The following is a 19,225-nucleotide window of genomic DNA, read 5'->3' as shown; positions in this document are numbered from 1 at the left end:
ATGACACCACTGCCATAGACCCTGGGGTGCTGTCCCAGGGCATCCAGGCTTCTGGGTCTGAGACAGCAAAGCTGGAAGCCCTAAGATCCCTGGCTTGAGCTGGGGTCCTCCAGGCCTGCAGGCTCCCTGCTGCGGAGCCAGGAGCTGAGTCCCAGTTCAAGTTGGGGCTCCCGCCATGGTAGGGTGGGCATTTGACCAGTCCAAAAATAATTGGCTAAATGTTGGTCAAATATTTAAAGCAGTAATTTATTGGAACAGTAACAAAAAGAGTAAGACTTTAGGCCTACTGGAAACCATAGACTTAGCCATAGAGTTTTACACCTAATTCCCAAAATCAAGTTACTTAACAATGAGTTTTAATTCAGAAAAATGCAAAACACAATAAAGTTCTAAAAAATGAAAGAATGGCACCAGATGCTAGGCCACTGCCTACATCAAAGCATTGCTGGAATATTTGACTGTGGTTAATAAAAGCAGGTCAATTGACCAGCCTGCTAAGCCTGTCCCATGGCTTCCAGGCTCTCTGATGCAGAGTTAAGAGCCTAGAAGTCCTGAGAACCCTGGCTCAGCTGGGTCTTCCAGGGCTGCCCTGGAGCTGCAGACTCTGGAAGCTCAAGCCAGGACTCCAGGGGGGTGTGGACAGTTTTCTTCAGAGCTGCGTGGACCCTGAAATGCTGAATGTAGACACGGGGAAATGATTCAGACCAGCACATCGGCATTTTCTAACCAGCTCTCGCTGTAACAAGCATGGGAAATGTTGTCTATGAGGCAAGTGGAGAAGCAGGAAGCTGGTCAGCAAGGATAGTAAAATGGGGGGCCAAGAGGTGTAAAGGTGATCCAAGGAGTGTGTATGGTTCCCTTTCTCTGCATGAAGTCAACCCTATTCCAGCTATGCACTCCCAGAATTGGTCAGGAAAGTATGGAGGGGAGAAGAAGGTGGATTGGGGCAGTATCCAGAGTCTGGGATACTGTATCCAGAGACAGACACAGAGATGGGCAGGAGCCAAAGTAGTTCCTTGGAAGAGGAGATACCGGATTGCAGGTAGAAGGAGAGCTGAGCAGAGCTAGTATCCATGGACAGTGAAAAAGGAGTTGAATACAGGACTATGTCCTTGAGTGGAGCAGGACAGGGCAGTGGCCAGCTGAAGTAAAGTGAGGGAGAGTGTGGTACCCATTGAAGGGGAGGAGAGGAGAAGAGAGGAGGGAGCTGAGATTAATGTTTAGAGAAGGATGCCCACCATCAATGAAAGAATAATGGAGGCAGTTTCCCAGTCTGGAGGGATTTTTTATTTGTGCATTTTAGAATGAATTTCCTGAAATTCTGAGAAAGGGAGGTAAGTCCCCCAAAAAGTTAAATTTAAAAAAAAAAAAACAACAAAACCCCGCCAAAAAGCAGCATGATGTTAAGCCATTGTCTTGATGATTTTGGTCTGTTGTGATTTTGAACTTGTTAGGTTAGCAGTTTTGCAGGTAGCATGCAACTCGGACTGCCTGTCCTGAAATTGCATCCACATGGCTGGCCGCCTGCACCAGTGCTGAGCCCTACTGACTCCAGTAAAACCCTCTCTGTGTGTGGGAGCCCACCTATGTAGATGCAGTTGCAGGATCAGAGCCTAAGGATGCATTAACGTGAAGTGTCATGAGAACCTCAAAGTCCGATTGATTAGAAATAAGTGGACTAATCTAGTTTTGTTGTCCGAACTGAGAGACATGAAAAAACTAAATAGCAGAAATAACAAAATGTAAATCAAATTTAATAATCTAATATGTTTCTCTGATTTTTATTGGTCCTCAAACTGTGTTGGTTATTTTAGTACTAATTTAAAGTCCAAACTCTTTAGTTCTACTTAACTAGAATAACCTTAAGTTATGGTAATACACTTTGTGAGATCACCATATTTGCAACTAAAAAATCTTCTGGAAAGGTTTTCATTTAACCAACCAATTCATTGTTTCTTACAGAGGAGATCAAAAGGTGATGAGCAGAAATTGGACAATAAAAGGCTTGATGGAAGTGACTCATCAGACAGAACAGCGAATAGAAGTTCACTTCATACTTCTGTGTATGGCAGAGATGCTTTGAAACCAGGTGCTAATATGTGGCTTAGCTAAAATATATGCAGTGGAAATTATAATTGTTGACTATTTAGTAGTTTCTAGTTTAGTGTGACTATATGTTTCTGAATCTAGAAGTGCCAAGTCAATGGGTATAGAGAGAATACTTGTTCAGGTGACTCCCTTTTTGAGAGAGGACCATGAATAATCTTATTTGCTGACTCGACAACATACGGTAGATTGATATGAAGAACTTCCTAGGCAAGCAACTAACTTTGAAATTACTCCTAGGTTCACTGTTAAATTACTCTTTCTGCATCTTTATTCTAATGATTAGTATATCAACGTTTTCAAAATGTTATTGTTGATCTGAAACTATTCTGTGACAATCAGTGTGCTTGGATATCATGATAGTTGAGGTGACGTAAAAATCTAGGTATAATTTAGTGAGTATAAACTGATAGTTGGCTTCTTTGACTTTACATGTTTTAATTAGACAGGTCTAATAAAGCCATGAACAGGAAATCAAAACTGATTCCAAAAAACGAGTCTCTTCCAAAACCTGCTTTTGAAGTTACCCTTTCGGATTTCCCCAAGTTGCAGACTCTGGGAAGCAATGATGTAGTGGACCTACAAAAACATAAATGGGGACCATTATGCTCAACTGAAGGCAATACTGCACTCTTGAGACAACCAGTGAGAACACAGACTTCTGCTTTGGTGACCACAGAGGTTAGTTGATGTTTGTACTTTGAAGCCTTATAGAGTATTTCATAAAATGACTTGTTCAGTGATTCATTAAACCACTTGTGTCTTCAGTAGAGTGATTAAGTAACAAAGAGCTTGTAGAGGGAAAAGACAGCCTGCCTTGCCCTATCACTATAATAAAGTAGGAGACAATTGCTTGAGAGTAGACTAGGAATTTAAACTATTAGTCTTGGGGGAATTCTGCACCTAAAAATTCACACAGTATTTTAAAATTCGGCATGTTTTATTTATCAAAATAACACAATATAATCACTCCAGTTTCAATTAGTTTGGTAACTTATTTCAAAATAATTGTCAACAAGTATGTCAACGCCACCCACAAAACAAAAGACACTCTCCCTCCCCCCTAGGAGTAGTTACAGAAACCCCTACAACAACCCAGCTCCAGTTGGGAGGTACTGGAAGGGGCTGTGTGAGTTTAGGCCAGGGGTTCCCTGGTGCCCGCGGGGACATCTAAATGACATTTTGGCAGCGACGCCTCTGGATGATGCCGCTTTTCGGCAGTGACGACTGCTGCCGTGGTCCTTCATCTGGCGCCTGCCAGACGAGAAAGGTTGGGGACCACTGGGTTAGACAATCCACTCACTGTGAGCTGGGCTCTGCGAAGTTCAGTAGCCCCTAATGGCGGCCAGTGAATCTGCAGCCCCAATTCTGCAGGGGAAACACAGAATTTTGCATTGCACAGTGGCACAGTTTGCTCTTGTGGGAGTTCTATGATAGCTAGTATCTTGCCTAATATACTGTAGATTTCTGCTTAATAGCAATCCTGATATTAGCAACTTTTGGTTAATGACAGCATATTGCTGCGAAGCAATTCCAGCTCATTTCAAAAAATGTTCAAATCCCATTAACATTTTTTTGTTAATCATGTTAGTTAACTGTGATTGACAGCCCTACTTACTAGCAACTGGTGGATAACAGAAACTCCTCAAGTGCCAGCAAAAAGTTACTATTAAGTTGAATCTATCATAGAAAGATTATTTTTCCCCTCCCCCAAATGCAGTAAAATCATGTGATGCTCACATCTGGGACTTTGCATGCTTCGGTAGCCCATCCCCTCCTTGTTCCCTCCAGCTACTTTCTTATGGGCGGGGGGAAGTAACAGCTACCACCTCTGTGCATGGCATTGCCTCTGGATTAATGACTAACATGCATCAGCTTCAGCCAGTCATTAATTCCCAGGAAATGCTCTGCACCTCATTTTTATTGCTAAAGTAAGGTAAGTCTATGTTCTGATTTGCATTTCGTTCACGTAATTGCTGGAGCCTGAGAGCAGGAGTGTCATGGAACCTTTATGCCAGATCTCTGCTGCCTGGGGAGGTCTCCTACACAGGAAGTATTCTCAGGGTGCAATTTCTACCCCCTTTTAAGATTCTTTTATATTAGTTGAATGGTATAAAAGGGTCTTGGTATGGTTGCAGACTATCATCGGGCCATATGAGTCTAAAAAGTTACGTACACTGGGATTCTTCTGTATTTAAGAATACAAAACAATATGTTGTTGCTTTGTAGGATGAAGCTTCAGTGGAAAACAAAGCTATATTAAAAACTTATACAGAAGCAGGTTCAGTTTCCTTTTCACTAGATACTAGAGGTAAGTGCTGGAGAAACCCCAAAGTATCTACCAGCTATTGAGTTTGAATTGACTCTACATCTCATTAATATAAAAGTTACAGTACTGCTGAATGTTTCTTGAGAATAGACTAAATGTACAAATTTTAAAAATAAAAATCTACAGCGTGGAAACTAACCAATGAGAGATAATGAAGCAATTGTTTTAATTGCTATGTAAATATCTTGACTTACCACAAACTACTTCCAAAGTATATGTAAATAATGGATTTCTAATGTAGTGGAGTTCTTAGTTTGTAGCAGATCTCTAGATTAAATTTTAAAATTCACTTTTTAAAAGCGAAAATGACAAAAGGTAAATTGTTCAGGACAAACCACTTTTTAATGCATTCATTTTTCTTTTAGGTCTTAAGTCTCCTCAGATTTATGTATGAGATTATCTTGGAGTTAAGAATATTTTATGTTAATGGATGAGTTTTTATATGATTCAAATCTGTATCCATTTGTATTGCAGCAGAAATGTCTGCTCTCTCAATTGAGGTAACTGCAAGTGGTTAACTCTGGTGTATATAGAATTCACTAGTTAATTGTTCCATTTTTGTCTGTGATGTCACGGACGTTTAAAGAGTAGTGCTGATGTACTGATTCCTCTGCTGCTGCTGCTTTTTGTTTGGTTAATTAAGAGAAATTATCAGGTTTTGAAGTACAGTTATCTTTGACTTCTGATGTTAAGGGTGGTACTCCTCAAGTTTAGTACTTTACTTTCTATAAAAAAAAAATAAAGTAGCAAATTACAAGTACCCTTAACAACATTTAGTAAACCTTGATAAGCAAGCTTGTTTTGAGTGGTTGACTAGCTGGTTGTTAATAGCTGTCTTCTTTCAGTGGCTGGCTGAGTCCTTGCCATTTTAAGTATATTTCATGTGGTTTTTCAGATAAAATGGATCCAATTCAGACTTCACTGTCTGTTTCTGTGGCTGTAGGGCAGGTCTTGAGAGGACACATGCAATGTCTTTGCTGCTTGAGTTTGGGACAGTGTCTGTGTGTGTCTTTCTCCTCTCTCCCTCTCCCTGCCACCTCCCTTGAGATGGCAGACAAGTGGTGGCTAGTTTTTGTCATGGCCTGTGCTCTGGACTCATGTTCCTTGCTGGCTGAAGGCCAGGATGAAAAAACTGTCTCAGTTTATTGGCAGAGGTCATCAGTGGGAGAATAGAATGCTGGCGTCTGCTAAAGAAATAGCCAACTATCAGCAGTATCATCCAGAATTGTGGCAAGACAGCTCTGAAAGTATGGCTGCTCAGATCTCCTTGATGTAATCTCAGTACAGACTTGAGCACAGGAACTGGTAGCACTACTAGATTAACTCCTAATATCTCTGCTAATATTAAATTGATCTCTGCCTTTGATCCATTGATTGTGAGGTGGTGGTGTCTTGTCTCTGAACCCCAGCAAGAGTAGATGGGACTGCCCTTTGGTAATTTTGTTCTTAGGGTCCATGTTGTGTCACCTCTATTGAATATGTAAATGTTGCCAATTAGGAAGGTTATTGAAGGGTTTTAATTACTCTCACCCAACACAGCCAACACAGCTGTCGAGACATCTGGTCAAATGTCATGGTATAGTAGGGGAGACAACGCGAGTGAGATGGTAATGTTTATTGGACCAACTTCTGTTGGTGAGAGACAAGCTTTCAAACCACACAGAGCTGTGTGGCTTGAAAGTTTTGTCTCTCACCAACAGAAGTTGGTCCAATAAAGGATATTGCCTCTTTCATATCCTGAGATTGACACAGCTACATCTATACTACATAGAACATTGATATGGTTGGGACATGGGTAAGAGCTAGCTGACTGAAATTCAGCCCAGGTAAGACTGAGGTAGTGTGGGCAGTTTGAGTGGGAGAAGGGAGCTGCTGGCAGGAGGTTCTTAATGTGAGGATTCCTACTTCTCTCTGACTCTCAGGGCACTCTCAAACCATATTTCTTTATCAGGGCTATTGCGGGGGTGGGGTGATGAGGTGGTATTTAAAACAAGGTTATGCTGGGGTGTGTGTTTTCTCATTTCGGCTTTATGGTGGCTGTTTTATATATATATATTTTTTTTTTTTAAATCTAACACTTAGAGGCTAGAATAGTTGGGAGGGGTGGTTCCCTTAAATTTAACTGCAGTTTTTCCAAAATTTAATTTTCAGTTCTTTTGCATGTTAAAGCCCACAAACTGCATAACAACAAACAAGTGTACGTGCCCAGTGGAGGAAAAATTTAGTAAGGAAACACATTGGTCTCTAGCTGCCAAGGAACTAATTTGAACAGCAGTCAAAGAAACTAAATTTAAAAACAATTGTAATACTTTGTTGCTAATTGTGAAGGTGGTGGTATTTGATTCATTCGGAAACCTTTTGAATATTAAGTAGCTGGAGAAATAATTTACCTTTTAGATATCTCTGAATATTACTTTTCTTTCCAGCAGCACTTCCTCCAACATCTGCACCTTACTCCACTCAGTCACATTTATCTTGGGCCACCATACTATCGCAGGCTCCAAAGAGAGTTGTTTCCTCACCAGCCTCTGAACTTATTTCCAGTAACCATTCTTGCAGCAAAGAAAAACAAGATGTTCAGACAAATAAGGTATTCAGAGAATTGTCTGTTACACTCCATTAATCTAACAGTGGTTCTCAAACTGTGAGTCAGGGCTCCAGAGTGGGTCACAACCTCATTTTAATGAGATTGGTAGGGCTGGCATTAGACTTTCTGGGGCCTAGGGCTGAAGCCTGAGCCCCACGGATGGGGGCCAAAGCCCCTTAGGCTTTGACTTTGCCTCTCGTACCTGGGACAGTGAGGCTCGGTCCGGGAAGGCGGTGCTCAGTTGGGCTCCAGGCTTCAGTCTGCCCTCCTGGGGTTGTGTGGTAATTTTTGTTGTCGGAAGGGGGTCATGGTGCAATGAAGTTTGAGATCCCCTAATATTATCCATTGACACTATCTAAAAAAAAAAAAAAAAAAAAAAAAAAAAAGCCATTAATGTATCTGCAAACTAAATGCCTCTTTGCTAAGGTAGTTTAGGGGTAATTTTATACTTTGTTAGAAGTGGTGTCCATAATTTTAGGTTACGCTTCTTTCATATCTTGCTGTCTTCAAAAGTTAAAGTTGAAACAGGTCCTCTTTTTTAGGAGGAATGTTTTCTGCCCAAATCACTGTATCCAAGGTATGCTGTGATAGTTGTTCAGTACGTTTACAGTAGTATATTCTCTGCTGTGCTCTAATTGCTGCTGGGTCTTAACACATGGGCAGAGTTTGATCATTTATCACAATGTAGATTGATTAGGGCATACTTTTGTTGTACATGTTTGATTGTTTACATAGGTTTGGTGGCTTTTAAAATATTTTTATTTGTACTCTGATACTAGTCATCTGTAAATAGCTGATTTACTCCACTCATGGTCTTTCAATAGTCAAAAACGAGAAATGGTGCTAGTGAAACTGAGCCTGAAGAAGTTTCAGAAAAGAAGAAGAAAAAAAAGAAAAAGAAACCTAAATCAAATCCTGAAGAGGAAAAACCTCAAAATGAAAGCTTTATAGTACAGGAACCACCAAGGATTGAGGTACAGTCAAATGTTTGGTAATGTGTGCACATAAAGGGATTGGTGTGTGATTTCTAATGTGTAGAAACCTGGATTCAGATCTGTGATGTAAACTGATTCTGTAGGTATATTTAAGAAGGCAGTTTTCTCCTAGTCCCAAAGTACAGTTGTGAACGGAATCCCAGGGGAACCAGCTGAGGTCACTCAATTAGGGTGAACTGCAAAGAATGGGACAGACAATCCCCAAAGCTGATGCTATTCCAATACTTATATTTACCAAGCCAGCACAAAGCAGCTTCCATAATAACCCCAGAAACAACAACACAGTTCCCTTAAAGTAACCCAGCCTCAGGCCTCTACCTAGGCACCCAAGTCAGATATGATGAGGATTAATAAAACTTATTCATCATACAAAAAAGGTTCTACCCATCCCAAAAGATCGGACACATTACCTTCCACATCAATGAATATTCCAGATCTGACCTAAATACACGCTTATAGACACATCTTATTAACTAAACTAAAATTTATTTTAAAAAGAAAAGGGAGAAAGGATTGGTTAAAAGATCAGTATACATACAGACATGAGTCAGTCTTGAGATTCAGATTCATAGCAGAAACAATGAGCTTTGTAGATTCAAAGAGTTTTTTTTCAGAAATAGTCCATAGGTTATAGTCCAATGTTTATATTTCAAGATGGTCGATTCAGAACTGGGATCTCAATCCTTGTGGCTTAGGCTTCCCTGCATGAAACCTCAAGCAGATCTGAGATAAACGGGATCGGAACCCAAGGGTCTTTTATACCTTTTTCTAGCAGCCACTTGACCGTAGAGTTCTGAGTTAACAATAGGCTTTTGAAGTAACCTTCTGTTTCCTAAGTGCAACCAGTAATTAGTTACACAAATTAACATAGGTCAATTTATCCAGTAGGCAGTCTGTCACAAACTTCAAAGAGACAAATAGACATTGACATTATTTCACCCAAGTTTCATCTAAATGTTAATACTCTCTTTTGATCTCTGAATTAATAGTTCTAGTGACAGACAGGGACTGTCTGTTTACATGGCTAAAGTCTGAGTGCACACAGACATTAGTATCACTTCTAACAATATAGGTTTGTATTTCAAAATTCTAGCCAATCTAACATCAAATGGCCGTAATTACCATTGCTAATATGTCTCTACAGGTTGGCTTGGGGTTAGTTAGCCTGCAAGCTGTTAAATCCTTTCTGGCCGTGTGTTACACTTTGTGTGAGATTCATTGCAATTATCTAACAGCGGTAGCCATAATGATTTGCATGGTTATATTTTAATTAGACAAAGTGGCAACAGTCTATTACAAAACCAGACAAAACCCTAACTAAGAAGTTAGGCAAATCAGACTCTGTATGTGAAAACAGAGATCAGAGAGAAATATAGGGTGTGGTAGCATGACACTTGCACCTGTTTATGTCCCACTGAATTCCATGCCAGTACTAGTAGATTCCTCTGCAGGATTTGTGGCCGTAATGTGCATCATGACTACAAGCAGCCAAAACATTCAACTTGGGATTTCTTTTTTGGTAGCAAAGGAAGTAATTAAAATCTGTTTCTTACTGCTTAGTTACACTGTACAGCTAACAGTGTGTCATGTGCTTCAGATTAAATATTATATTGGAGTGGGGGAAGATCCAGTTGATTTCTCCAGTATTATTCAAGAGTAAATCAGATGTCCTGCTAGGTAGAGATTACACATGTACATTTTTGTGTACTACATGTTAAAAAACAAACAGAACCTCTTAATGCTAAGTAGTAACTCTGAACGTTTTCCCCTAAGATTACAGAATTATTCCTTTTTGTATTTGTACATTGGACAGCACTTTGTACATTAATTTTTGTTTCTCTAGTAAATGAAGCAGTTTCCATTTGTTTATGTGGCTATTTCCTCCTGCAACAGTGGGGGGGAGAGGCGTTTTTAAAAATGTGTGGTAAAATGTTGAACTAATTGGGACTTGGAGAGCAGGATATGTAGGACCTCAGAATACCCTATTTTTTGAGATTATCTAGATTTTAAATTGGTTTACTTTTAAGATTTTTATATTAACCTTAACTCTCTTCCACCTTACCTACATATAACCCAATTTGGTCTTCAGATTCATGCAACTCCTGCTGAAATTGATCAGTATGAAGGCACAAGTACTCCTGTTTTTATCTAAATGGTATATGCTTAAAATAGAGCTATTTCAAAATGTGTAATTTGAGCAATTTAATGCTCTTAAAGTAACCTTAATGTAAATTTGTGGGTGTTTTGTTTTGTTTTCCTGTCTCCAGAAAAAGAGAATAGTTCTAATTAATATTATTTTTACTCTAAATTCCTATTGTGGATTTTATTAATCTATTTGATCAGTTATAATTTAGCTATTGCACAAATAAAACTGAGAAATAATTTTCGTAGCTACACTAAGTAATAAATTGAATGTGAAGTTGCATTTTAAAGTTAACATTGCGATTGATAACTTTTTTTAAATATATTAAATTACACTAAGTATAGTGTTATGGGGCTAATTGGCTGAGCAAAGAAGTCTGTCATCACTGAGCTGAGTGAAAATCTGTTCGTTACAGATATTTGAACACCACATCCAGTCAGTTCCAAAACTTGATGTTCTAGGTATCAGTGGGCAAAATTCCAATTGATTGAGAAAATCTGAAGGGGGAAATTAGGGGATCCATGGAGCTCCTTGAATCTTGCAGCAGCTTCAGCTACCTCTTTAATGGTCTTTAGATTGAAAAGCTAGTTGATGGCAGCCAGTAACATTTCCAGTATAACTATACCACCCATCTCAGCTCTGCCCATCCTCCAAGTACAGTTTAAAATTGTTGACATCCTGAGTTACTTATCTCCCAGTCAGAGGAGAGAGAAAAGAAATTAGAATGTGGGGAGAGGGAATAGGAAGGAATGAGTAGGCAGGCTATTCGTCCTGCTTTTGAAGGTTTGTTCCTGTCTGGTACTGAGACAAAATTGGACGTGGCTTCCAGCGGAAGTGGAGTCATGCCATTCTGAGAAGTACCGAAATGTTGTATCCTGGGAATATGTGAGTGGAAATTGGGGAAATGGGGAGAGCACACAGAGCCCATGGCATGGGGAGAATGGGGAGCCACATTATCTCTGGCCTGAGGTGAAGAGTGGGGTGTCAGCAAGGAGTTCCTGAAATTGTGGGAGATGGGAGAATGGCATATGAAGAGCTTATGGAGGGAATGAAGGATGTCATGGAGTCTGTAATGTGCTTTTTTTATGATCTCAACTTACAGAAGCAACAAGTGTGTGATCCTCTAGTTTGCTGAATTTTGTATACTGCATACATGCGTTCTCTGTGCTGTTGTTTAACTGTAAACTTACATAGTCAATAGTATCAAAACATACTGATTTCTTTGTGTTCACGATTCCATAGTCCAAAGCTTATGGCACTCCCCTCTTTTGTTCCCCTTCTTTCTCTCACCTGCATTTTTTAAGGCAAGACTACGTAACTGGAGGCTAGAGTGGGAAATGGGAGCTTTGTAGTTCAGAATGCTTGTAAATGATCTAAAGAGTGGTTCCTAAAAAGTAACAGAATGGCTCTTTTAACTGTCCATACTAGATGGCTGCAGTACTGACTGCACTCAGAATACTAGAAAAGATTCAGGTTCTGGCACCTGTTAATGCAAGCGTTGTTTTTTGTTTTGTTTTTTAAATCCCTTCATCTCTGAACTAGTTGCTGCCATATGCAAAATCTACCTTCTGCAGCTTTTAAGCATTAAGGTGTTAATAATAGTTGAAGGAGACGCGCTCAGATCCGTTAATCTCTATACACCAAAACAGATGATGTATGTTTCTTTAGGTGGAAGGGAGGGGGAGAATATATATTGGATATTGAGCTGGGAATTTGGAGCTGATCATCCTCTTTAAAAAATGATGGCTTGTATTTTATTTAGGATGCTGAAGAGTTTCCTGACCTGGCAGCTGCTTCTGACCGAAAAAACAAGGTGGGGACTCAGAAATCATCCTATGCTCCTCCTGTTAGCGGAAGGCAGCCTGAAGTAAGAGATCTTGTCAGATCCCATACACTTGCTTTGTATCTCCAAAAACTGAACAGTGCAAAATGGAAACTTTAAAAAGTTGAATTTTCATATTAGTTGTGCTTCAATTTGATGAAGAGGCTTGCTCTTAGAATGTGTAAGGGAAAATGGACACAGGTGTCGACTGCAGTGTTGTAGCCTTGTTGCTCCAAGGATATTAGAGAGCCAGATGGGTGAGGTAATATCTTTTTATAGGACCAACTTCTGTTGGTGTGAGACAAGCTTTTGAGCTTACACAGAGCTCTTCTTCAGGTCATATGTAAGCTCAAAAGCTTCTCTCTCACCAACAGAAGTTGGTTCAATAAAAAAGATGACCTCACCCACCTATTCTCACAGGCGTCTGTCTGCTGAGTATTGTCAACTTCTGGCTCTGCAGCCTGATCAGTGTTAAATGTACTCAGTTGTATATCTAGGGCACTTAAACACTACATTTCAGTGCCAGTCTGCAGCAAGGGTAAGAACTGTGCAGCTTTTTGGGAAAAGTAATCTACCTGCATATGCATTCCTTTCACTTTTTTCCACTTTAAAATCATTCTGCAGTCAAGGAGCAAATCTAATGCTTGATCTGTACTATCAGCTTCTGTGAGCATAACTATATCACTCAGGGGTGTGGAAAAGTGATGTAGCTATATCAACCTAACCTCCAGTATAGACAGCGCTGTGTTGATAGGAGGGCAGCTCTCCTGTCGGCGTAGATAGTGTCTTAGCTAAGTGCTACCGTAGCACTGTGAGTGTGTGGACAATTCCTAAGCCATTTCTGTGTTACACTGAAGTAGTATTTCTAAACCTTTGGGCTGTGACCTGCAGGCAGGTGACAAAAGACAGTCGAGGGGTGGAGCATGTCACAAAGCATTAAAAACTTTTCTTCTAAAACAAAAAATATAAAATTTCCAGAATAACTTGGAGGAGCACAAACCTTCGAAGTTTGTGAGGTAAAGCATGGTCTCAGAACACACACGCATCATATAGGCTTGTCATATTTTTTTTATTGTTATAATAAATGTAGAGGGTCTCAAATATTTTTCACCACCAACCAGAAAAGAATGACACATTTGCATTAGAAGAACTTAGTAGGCAAACTAGAAATACTGAAGAAAGATAGAAGACTTGGATGTAGTTGACCAGTCTAGCAGCCAATGAATGCTCACTTGCTCAGAGGAAACTCATTGCTTACAATTTCAGGTCTGGGTCACAGCTCCTGTTACTGTAGGTAGACTTGACTACCACATGTTCCCTTTATCCCCCTGCAGATATTCATATTGCTTACATTTTGGTGGTTAAAGTCTACAGTATATGACAGGAGTCTAAACATTTTCTGTTCTTTCTTGGTACTTTCTTTCTGTCTTTAACTTTCAAAGGTACATCTAACCAAAGAGTCCTGTGACAGTCATTATCAAAATGATGCATCAAACTTGGGAGCTGTTGTAACAGCAGGGAAAAAAACAGGGAAACATGCCTCATCTGCTATGTTGGAAAGAAAAAAACCTCAGGTAAACCAGTTCCCATTGAAACTAAGTGATCAAAGGCTGAAATTGCAGAGAGAACTGGCATGTTTAGCAATAAGGACCAAAAGGTTCAAGCTTAAATCCAAGTGTATCTTTTTTTGTATTTACAGTAAGTGGCCTAATTCTTTAGCTGGAAGCACTTGGCACCTGTGAAAATCAAACCACTTTAGGTTATCAGATGTGTGAAAATTTGGCCAATGTATCTTTTCACTTGTTTTTGCAGTGTATGTGTTTTAAGTTCAGGAACTCCTTGCTTAACGTTGTAGTTATGTTCCTGAAAAATGTGACTTTAAGCAAAATGATGTTAAGTGAATCCAATTTCCCCATAAGAATTAATATAAATAGGGGGAGTTAGGTTCCAGGGAAGTTTTTTTTCACCAGACAAAAAACTATATATTGTATAGATGTACACACAGTATATGTTTTAAACAAACAATATAATATTGTTCACAGCTATAATTGTGAAGTTTGGTTGAGGTGGTGAAGTTAGAGGGTGGAAGAGGGAAGGATATTTCCCAGGGAATGCCTTGCTGCTAAATGATGAACTAGCACTCAGCTGAGCCCTCAAGGGTTAACAGATTGTTAATGTAGCCTCTCACACAAGGCAGCACGAACACAAGGGAGAGGAGAGAGCATAGCAGACACAGACACACCAGGTGTGTGGGGGAGAGAGATGCACACTGCCCCTTTAAGTAAGCTGACCCACGCAAGTGCATTGTCTTTTTAAGTGGATCAGGAAGTTGACAGCAGCTGCTGCCCCAGGCTCTCTCCCTCCGTGTCCCTCTCGTGTTCTATATGGAGAAGGGGTGAGCAGGCTGCAGGAGCAGGGAGGAAGGACATTAGCGTGCCCACGGGTGCCATACCCCAGCTCCCCCCTCCCAGCACAGCAAGCAAGAATCTCTGGGAGCAGCTCTAGCAGAGGGCAGAAGCAGCACATGGTAGTGGGGGGAGGGACAGCTGAACTGCCAGCAATTAGTAGCCTGCAATTAATAGCCTGCTGAGCGGCTGCAGCATAGGGAACTTAGGGGGGCTGCTGTCCACCCTGGTTACAAGCCTCCGCCAGCTAGCTGCAATGGGCTGCTCTTCCTGAAAGCAGTGGACAAGGCGGGCAGCTGCCAAACGGCGTTAGATGGGAACATTGCACAACTTTAAATGAGAATGTTCCCTAACTGATCACCAACAAAACAACATTAACCAGGATGACTTTAAGTGAGGAGTTACTGTATTGGAGATTGTCTCCTTAGTCCATTTGATTTGATCATGACGTGCCCTATCCTAAACCAGTTTCTTAAGAATTCAGAAACAGTTTGAGCTGGAGTCTTAAGGATATCGCACACCCAGAGATTATATTCTCACTTCTACATCCAACCATAGGCACATCATTTTTTAAGTTGCAGAAGGAAAGCAACTTCTGTTTAGGGGCTGCAGTGCTTGCCCCCAGGCTACCTTTTAAGAAATGAGAGAATGACATGAGCTGCCTTATTCCAAAAAAAATCTTGCTGGATCAAGCTTGACTTGGATTTATTAGCATTCTACTGAGTATATATTGTTCTCTCTAAACTTTGAGAAACGCTTTTACTGTTTCAGTGGATTCTTCAAAATTATTTTCAACTTGATATCAGATAGGTAGTACGACAAGCTAGTTAGTAGTCAGCCATGCGGAGCTAGGTTGTAGCATAGCTCTGGTAATGGAAGTAACTCAGAATGCCCATGTCTCCTGCTTCCTGGCTTGGCTTGTTATTGGTTTGGTACATTACTAAAATGATGATGGCTGGGGCTATGAAGCAAGAAAGAGTTTCAACAATGTTAGAAGGTAACCTTGGTTTGGACATAATGCTTACTCTGGCATGGTTTGTGTACAGAAATCAAGGAGGACCATGGTCCTGCAGAGATCTTCTTGTATCTTATTTAGGTAGCTATAAAACAACATTTTGTTAGTATTTTCTGCCTTAAGCCTGGCCTACACTTAAAAATTCAATTGACTTAACCATGTTGCTCAGGACTATGAAAAATTTTGCACTCGGACTACAGCGGTAAGGTTGATCTCACCCCTGGTGTAGACACAGCTAGGTTGATAAAAGAATTCTTATGTTGACCTCACTACCACTTCTTCGAGTAGTGGATTAACTACATCAATTGAAAAAACCCTGCTGGTGATGTAGGAAGTGTCAACGTTACAGCAGCACAACTGTAGTAGAGACATACCCTGAGTTTCACGTTTCTGCCTCTGTTAGGTTATTCATTTATAGTAATAAAAGCAAGAACATGAAGCTTCTATAAATTTGGATCTAAAATTAATGTCTCTGGACAGAAGAGGTATAGTGCCAGCCATGGAAGAGGATACTTGCCCACCTTCTCGAATTGAGACACAGGAAAATAAGGCTATTTGTTTGTTGATGGCACAAAGTAGGAATCACTAGAGAATTCTTTTCAAAGAAAGGCATTGAGAAGGGTGAGGTGTCTGCACAGGCCCAGGTGCTGAAAAACAGCTGCTAAAAACAAAAATGCATCAACTATTCATCCTATGTTTCTGAAGTAAAATTAGTAATTCCAATAAGCCTTTTAGTAAAAGGTACCTGACATACTTCCCAAAACAGAAGCCTGTTCAGTTGTGAAACGTCTGCTGATGCAAGTGTAAAGAGGTCTTTGGTGCTGTGTTTCAGTAGGTGTCAGAAAACATACATCATTAATCCAAAACCATCACTGTTCCAAAACATTAAGATTTGATGTTTTTCCACTTGTTTTTTGATCTTTAAACACAAGTATTCCTGAATGAATATGTCCATAGTATATTGTATGACTCAAGAAATGCAACCTCTTGAGATCTGAAATGGGACAACCATGTTTTATTCCTGTCTGTCTTCCTTAGGAAGCTTCTAAGAGCAGTGGAAAGAAGAGTCAGATTCCAGTGAAGTTGGATTTGGGAGGCATGCTGGCTGTATTGGAGCAGAAGCAACATGCAGAGAAATCAAAACAGTCCTCAAAACCTGTGGTGCTTTCAGGTACAAGCTATAATTAGATTTCCTTTTTTCATGTCAACTGTGATGGTTTCAAATACGAGAAATTAAAAAATAACCTGACTTTGAATGTGTGGTAATTGAAGAAATATACTTCACATTTGTGAGGGACAAGAAAATCAAAGTGAAGCAAGCTATATATGAAAAGTTAAGATAGATAACATGGGGGTGGAGGTAGGGAAGAACCACAATTTAGCTGGAAAATATTTTTTCAGATGAGTCAGAAAGATGACTGAAAATTAACTGAAAAGTTGGCAAGAAGGGACATATTTGGTCTTTAGTGTGCTTTATGATGTATAGGGATAGCCAAAGTCCATTTCAGCTTGGCATTTTGCTTTTGTTTTTAAAACTAAAACTGTCAGGTCTTGTTTGTTCTCCCTTTTGGTCTTCCTGATTGACAACTGGGTTAAGATTATGACATTACAAGAGGCAAGACTGGAACCTGAGCAAATGAAAGCAAAGAGAATTTCAGTCAGTTTCATTTTTTTTGAATACTGATTTCACTGAAACTCCTGACAAACCAGTCTCTTGGAAGAAAAGCTCTCTGGTAAAGATTCAAACTGTTCCATCCCAGCCCTTTCATCTGAGGACTGAGCACTCCCACAGCAATTCCCTAGTTCGTGGAAGAGTTATCTAGGCAAAAACAAAAGATAAGACACTTAGTTGTAAGGTAAAAAATGAGCAAAAACCTGATTATAGAGAGGGAAAGAAATGCTTTCAGGCTTTCTTTGTATATCCTAAAGAAACAAAAATGGCACAACACATTGCATTGTAGATCACCTGTAAGGAAAACTTACACGTAACTATGTTAGTTCAAGTAGGAAAAACACAATAATCCATTTCTATCACTTAACAATGATTAAGAATTTCTCTCCTTATTTTGGAATTGTGGAAACAATATACTGAATTGAATTAACTCTAAATACGGTAAAATTAATTTCATAACTTTTTTTTATACCATGCCATTCTTGAGATTTCAAATGAATAACTGGAAGTATCAGTTATTAGTGTGTTTTGTCTTTGTTCACTGTGAGAACTTGGAATACTTTGTGTATAATTTCTCCTAGCATTAAAGGCAGCCAAAATATAATATTGGAGAGGTACTAGCAACTACAATTGTTAATCCGAAATCCCAGAATAAGTTTTAAAAAGTACTTGCATGAGGATAATTTTAGTGTGGATCGGAGGGTGCGGACAGGGTGAGTGGTGTAGCAGGAAGTAGAGCATCATGAATCACAGCGTCTGCTCCTGTAGTAGTAATTACATTAGATTACTTGTGCCTGGTGTTGTCTCATAAGAGGGATGATACTGTCTTGGCTGTACCTAGGAGGGATAAGACAGCTATTGCATCATCAAGAACTTTTTGAGACTCAAGTGCTCACAATAAATCACTTGAGCCTGAGCCAAAATTTGAGTCTGGCTTGTAGGTTGTGAAATACCTTTATGCTAACAGCTGATATAGCTGCAAAGACGTAAAGAGAATAGGAAAAATCACAAATTTAGTAGTGTGACAAAGATAGCGTTTATCCACATTATTGCCTTTCTACCTTATACTTCATTTTCAGAGTATGGTGAAAGTGAGAGAGTGACTCAGTCATAGTAATTAAAGAACTTGAAATTTTATAAAGGATGTGTTATATACAAGGACATTTGTCATCTTATAGCACTGGAAGGAGCTCACATCTTAACTATGTTAAATTACTGACTTGTTTGACAGCTTCAGAGCTTATTAAATGTGTTAATTGGTCCTAGAAACAACAAATAGTAATATCTTATGATCTGCCTTACATCATAGTTTAAGTTTTAAATCATCAGCTGATTGGTTCTTGAGTACTTAAATTGAGCAATATCCTTATTTTTATTATATCTATTAACCGTTAGAGGGTAAGACAAATACACTTGGATTTATTAATGTATGAAGGGAAAATGTTTGACTCTAAGGGCTACTTGTCGAAATTCTATAACCATTTACAAATGACAACAGTATTTACATTTTTGCCTTCAAAAATCCTAGCAGGGGCTCAGTAAACATACAACACCGAGTAACTTCTTAATTATTTTTCTCCAGGCTGTGAATACACAGGTGATACGCATAGTTTGTGACAGGTGTATTGGAGCTTCAGGACTTTGTGCATATTCCCGGTTCTGAAGCAGCACATAACCTTTAGCTCTATCTATACACACCTTTATATTGAAGAACTTCCTCGGCTGTGTTCTCAACTTAGTTCTCATTTACTAAGTCTAGCCTGAATCATAGAATATCAGGATTGGAAGAGACCTGAGGAGGTCATCTAGTCCAACCCCCTGCTCAAAGCAGGACCAATTCCCAACTAAATCATCCCAACCAAGGCTTTGTCAAGACTGACCTTAAAAACTCCTAAGGAAGGAGATTCTACCACCTCCCTAGGTAACCCATTCCAGTGCTTCACCACCCTCCTAGTGAAAACGTTTTTCCTAATATCCAACCTAACCTAAATCCCCACTGTCAACTGAGACAGTAAATTCTTATGCCTGTTGCTGCTGTCACTGCGCTATCAACTGAAGAAAGTACCTATACACATTTGGAACGCCCTCAGGTAGTTAAGCAGCTTTAAACCCCGCCCAACCCCCCAATCTTCTGCGACTAAACAGTTCAGC

At 39.7% G+C, this 19,225-nt stretch overlaps 1 protein-coding gene across 6 annotated transcripts in view; it reads left to right on the top strand.

Moving 5' to 3' along the window:
* SECISBP2 (SECIS binding protein 2) overlaps positions 1 to 19,225 on the top strand; it is a 47,379-nt gene that overhangs the window by 8,158 nt on the left and 19,996 nt on the right. For 2 of the 6 annotated variants that reach the window (XM_075067198.1, XM_075067195.1), the window contains exons 4-11: positions 1,963 to 2,089; positions 2,552 to 2,787; positions 4,336 to 4,417; positions 6,865 to 7,025; positions 7,847 to 7,996; positions 11,923 to 12,027; positions 13,425 to 13,556; positions 16,441 to 16,573. In XM_075067198.1, the coding sequence (XP_074923299.1) occupies positions 1,963 to 2,089; positions 2,552 to 2,787; positions 4,336 to 4,417; positions 6,865 to 7,025; positions 7,847 to 7,996; positions 11,923 to 12,027; positions 13,425 to 13,556; positions 16,441 to 16,573 (1,126 nt within the window). Of the gene's footprint in view, positions 1 to 1,962; positions 2,090 to 2,551; positions 2,788 to 4,335; positions 4,418 to 6,861; positions 7,026 to 7,846; positions 7,997 to 11,922; positions 12,028 to 13,424; positions 13,557 to 16,440; positions 16,574 to 19,225 lie in introns of those variants that run through there. The other 4 variants (XM_075067196.1, XM_032772370.2, XM_075067199.1 and 1 more) reach the window with 3 other exon arrangements.

The sequence above is a fragment of the Chelonoidis abingdonii genome, chromosome 6, assembly GCF_003597395.2.
Source record: "Chelonoidis abingdonii isolate Lonesome George chromosome 6, CheloAbing_2.0, whole genome shotgun sequence".
Taxonomy (NCBI): Eukaryota; Metazoa; Chordata; order Testudines; family Testudinidae; genus Chelonoidis; species Chelonoidis abingdonii.
This window is presented reverse-complemented; position numbering and strand designations above follow the sequence as displayed.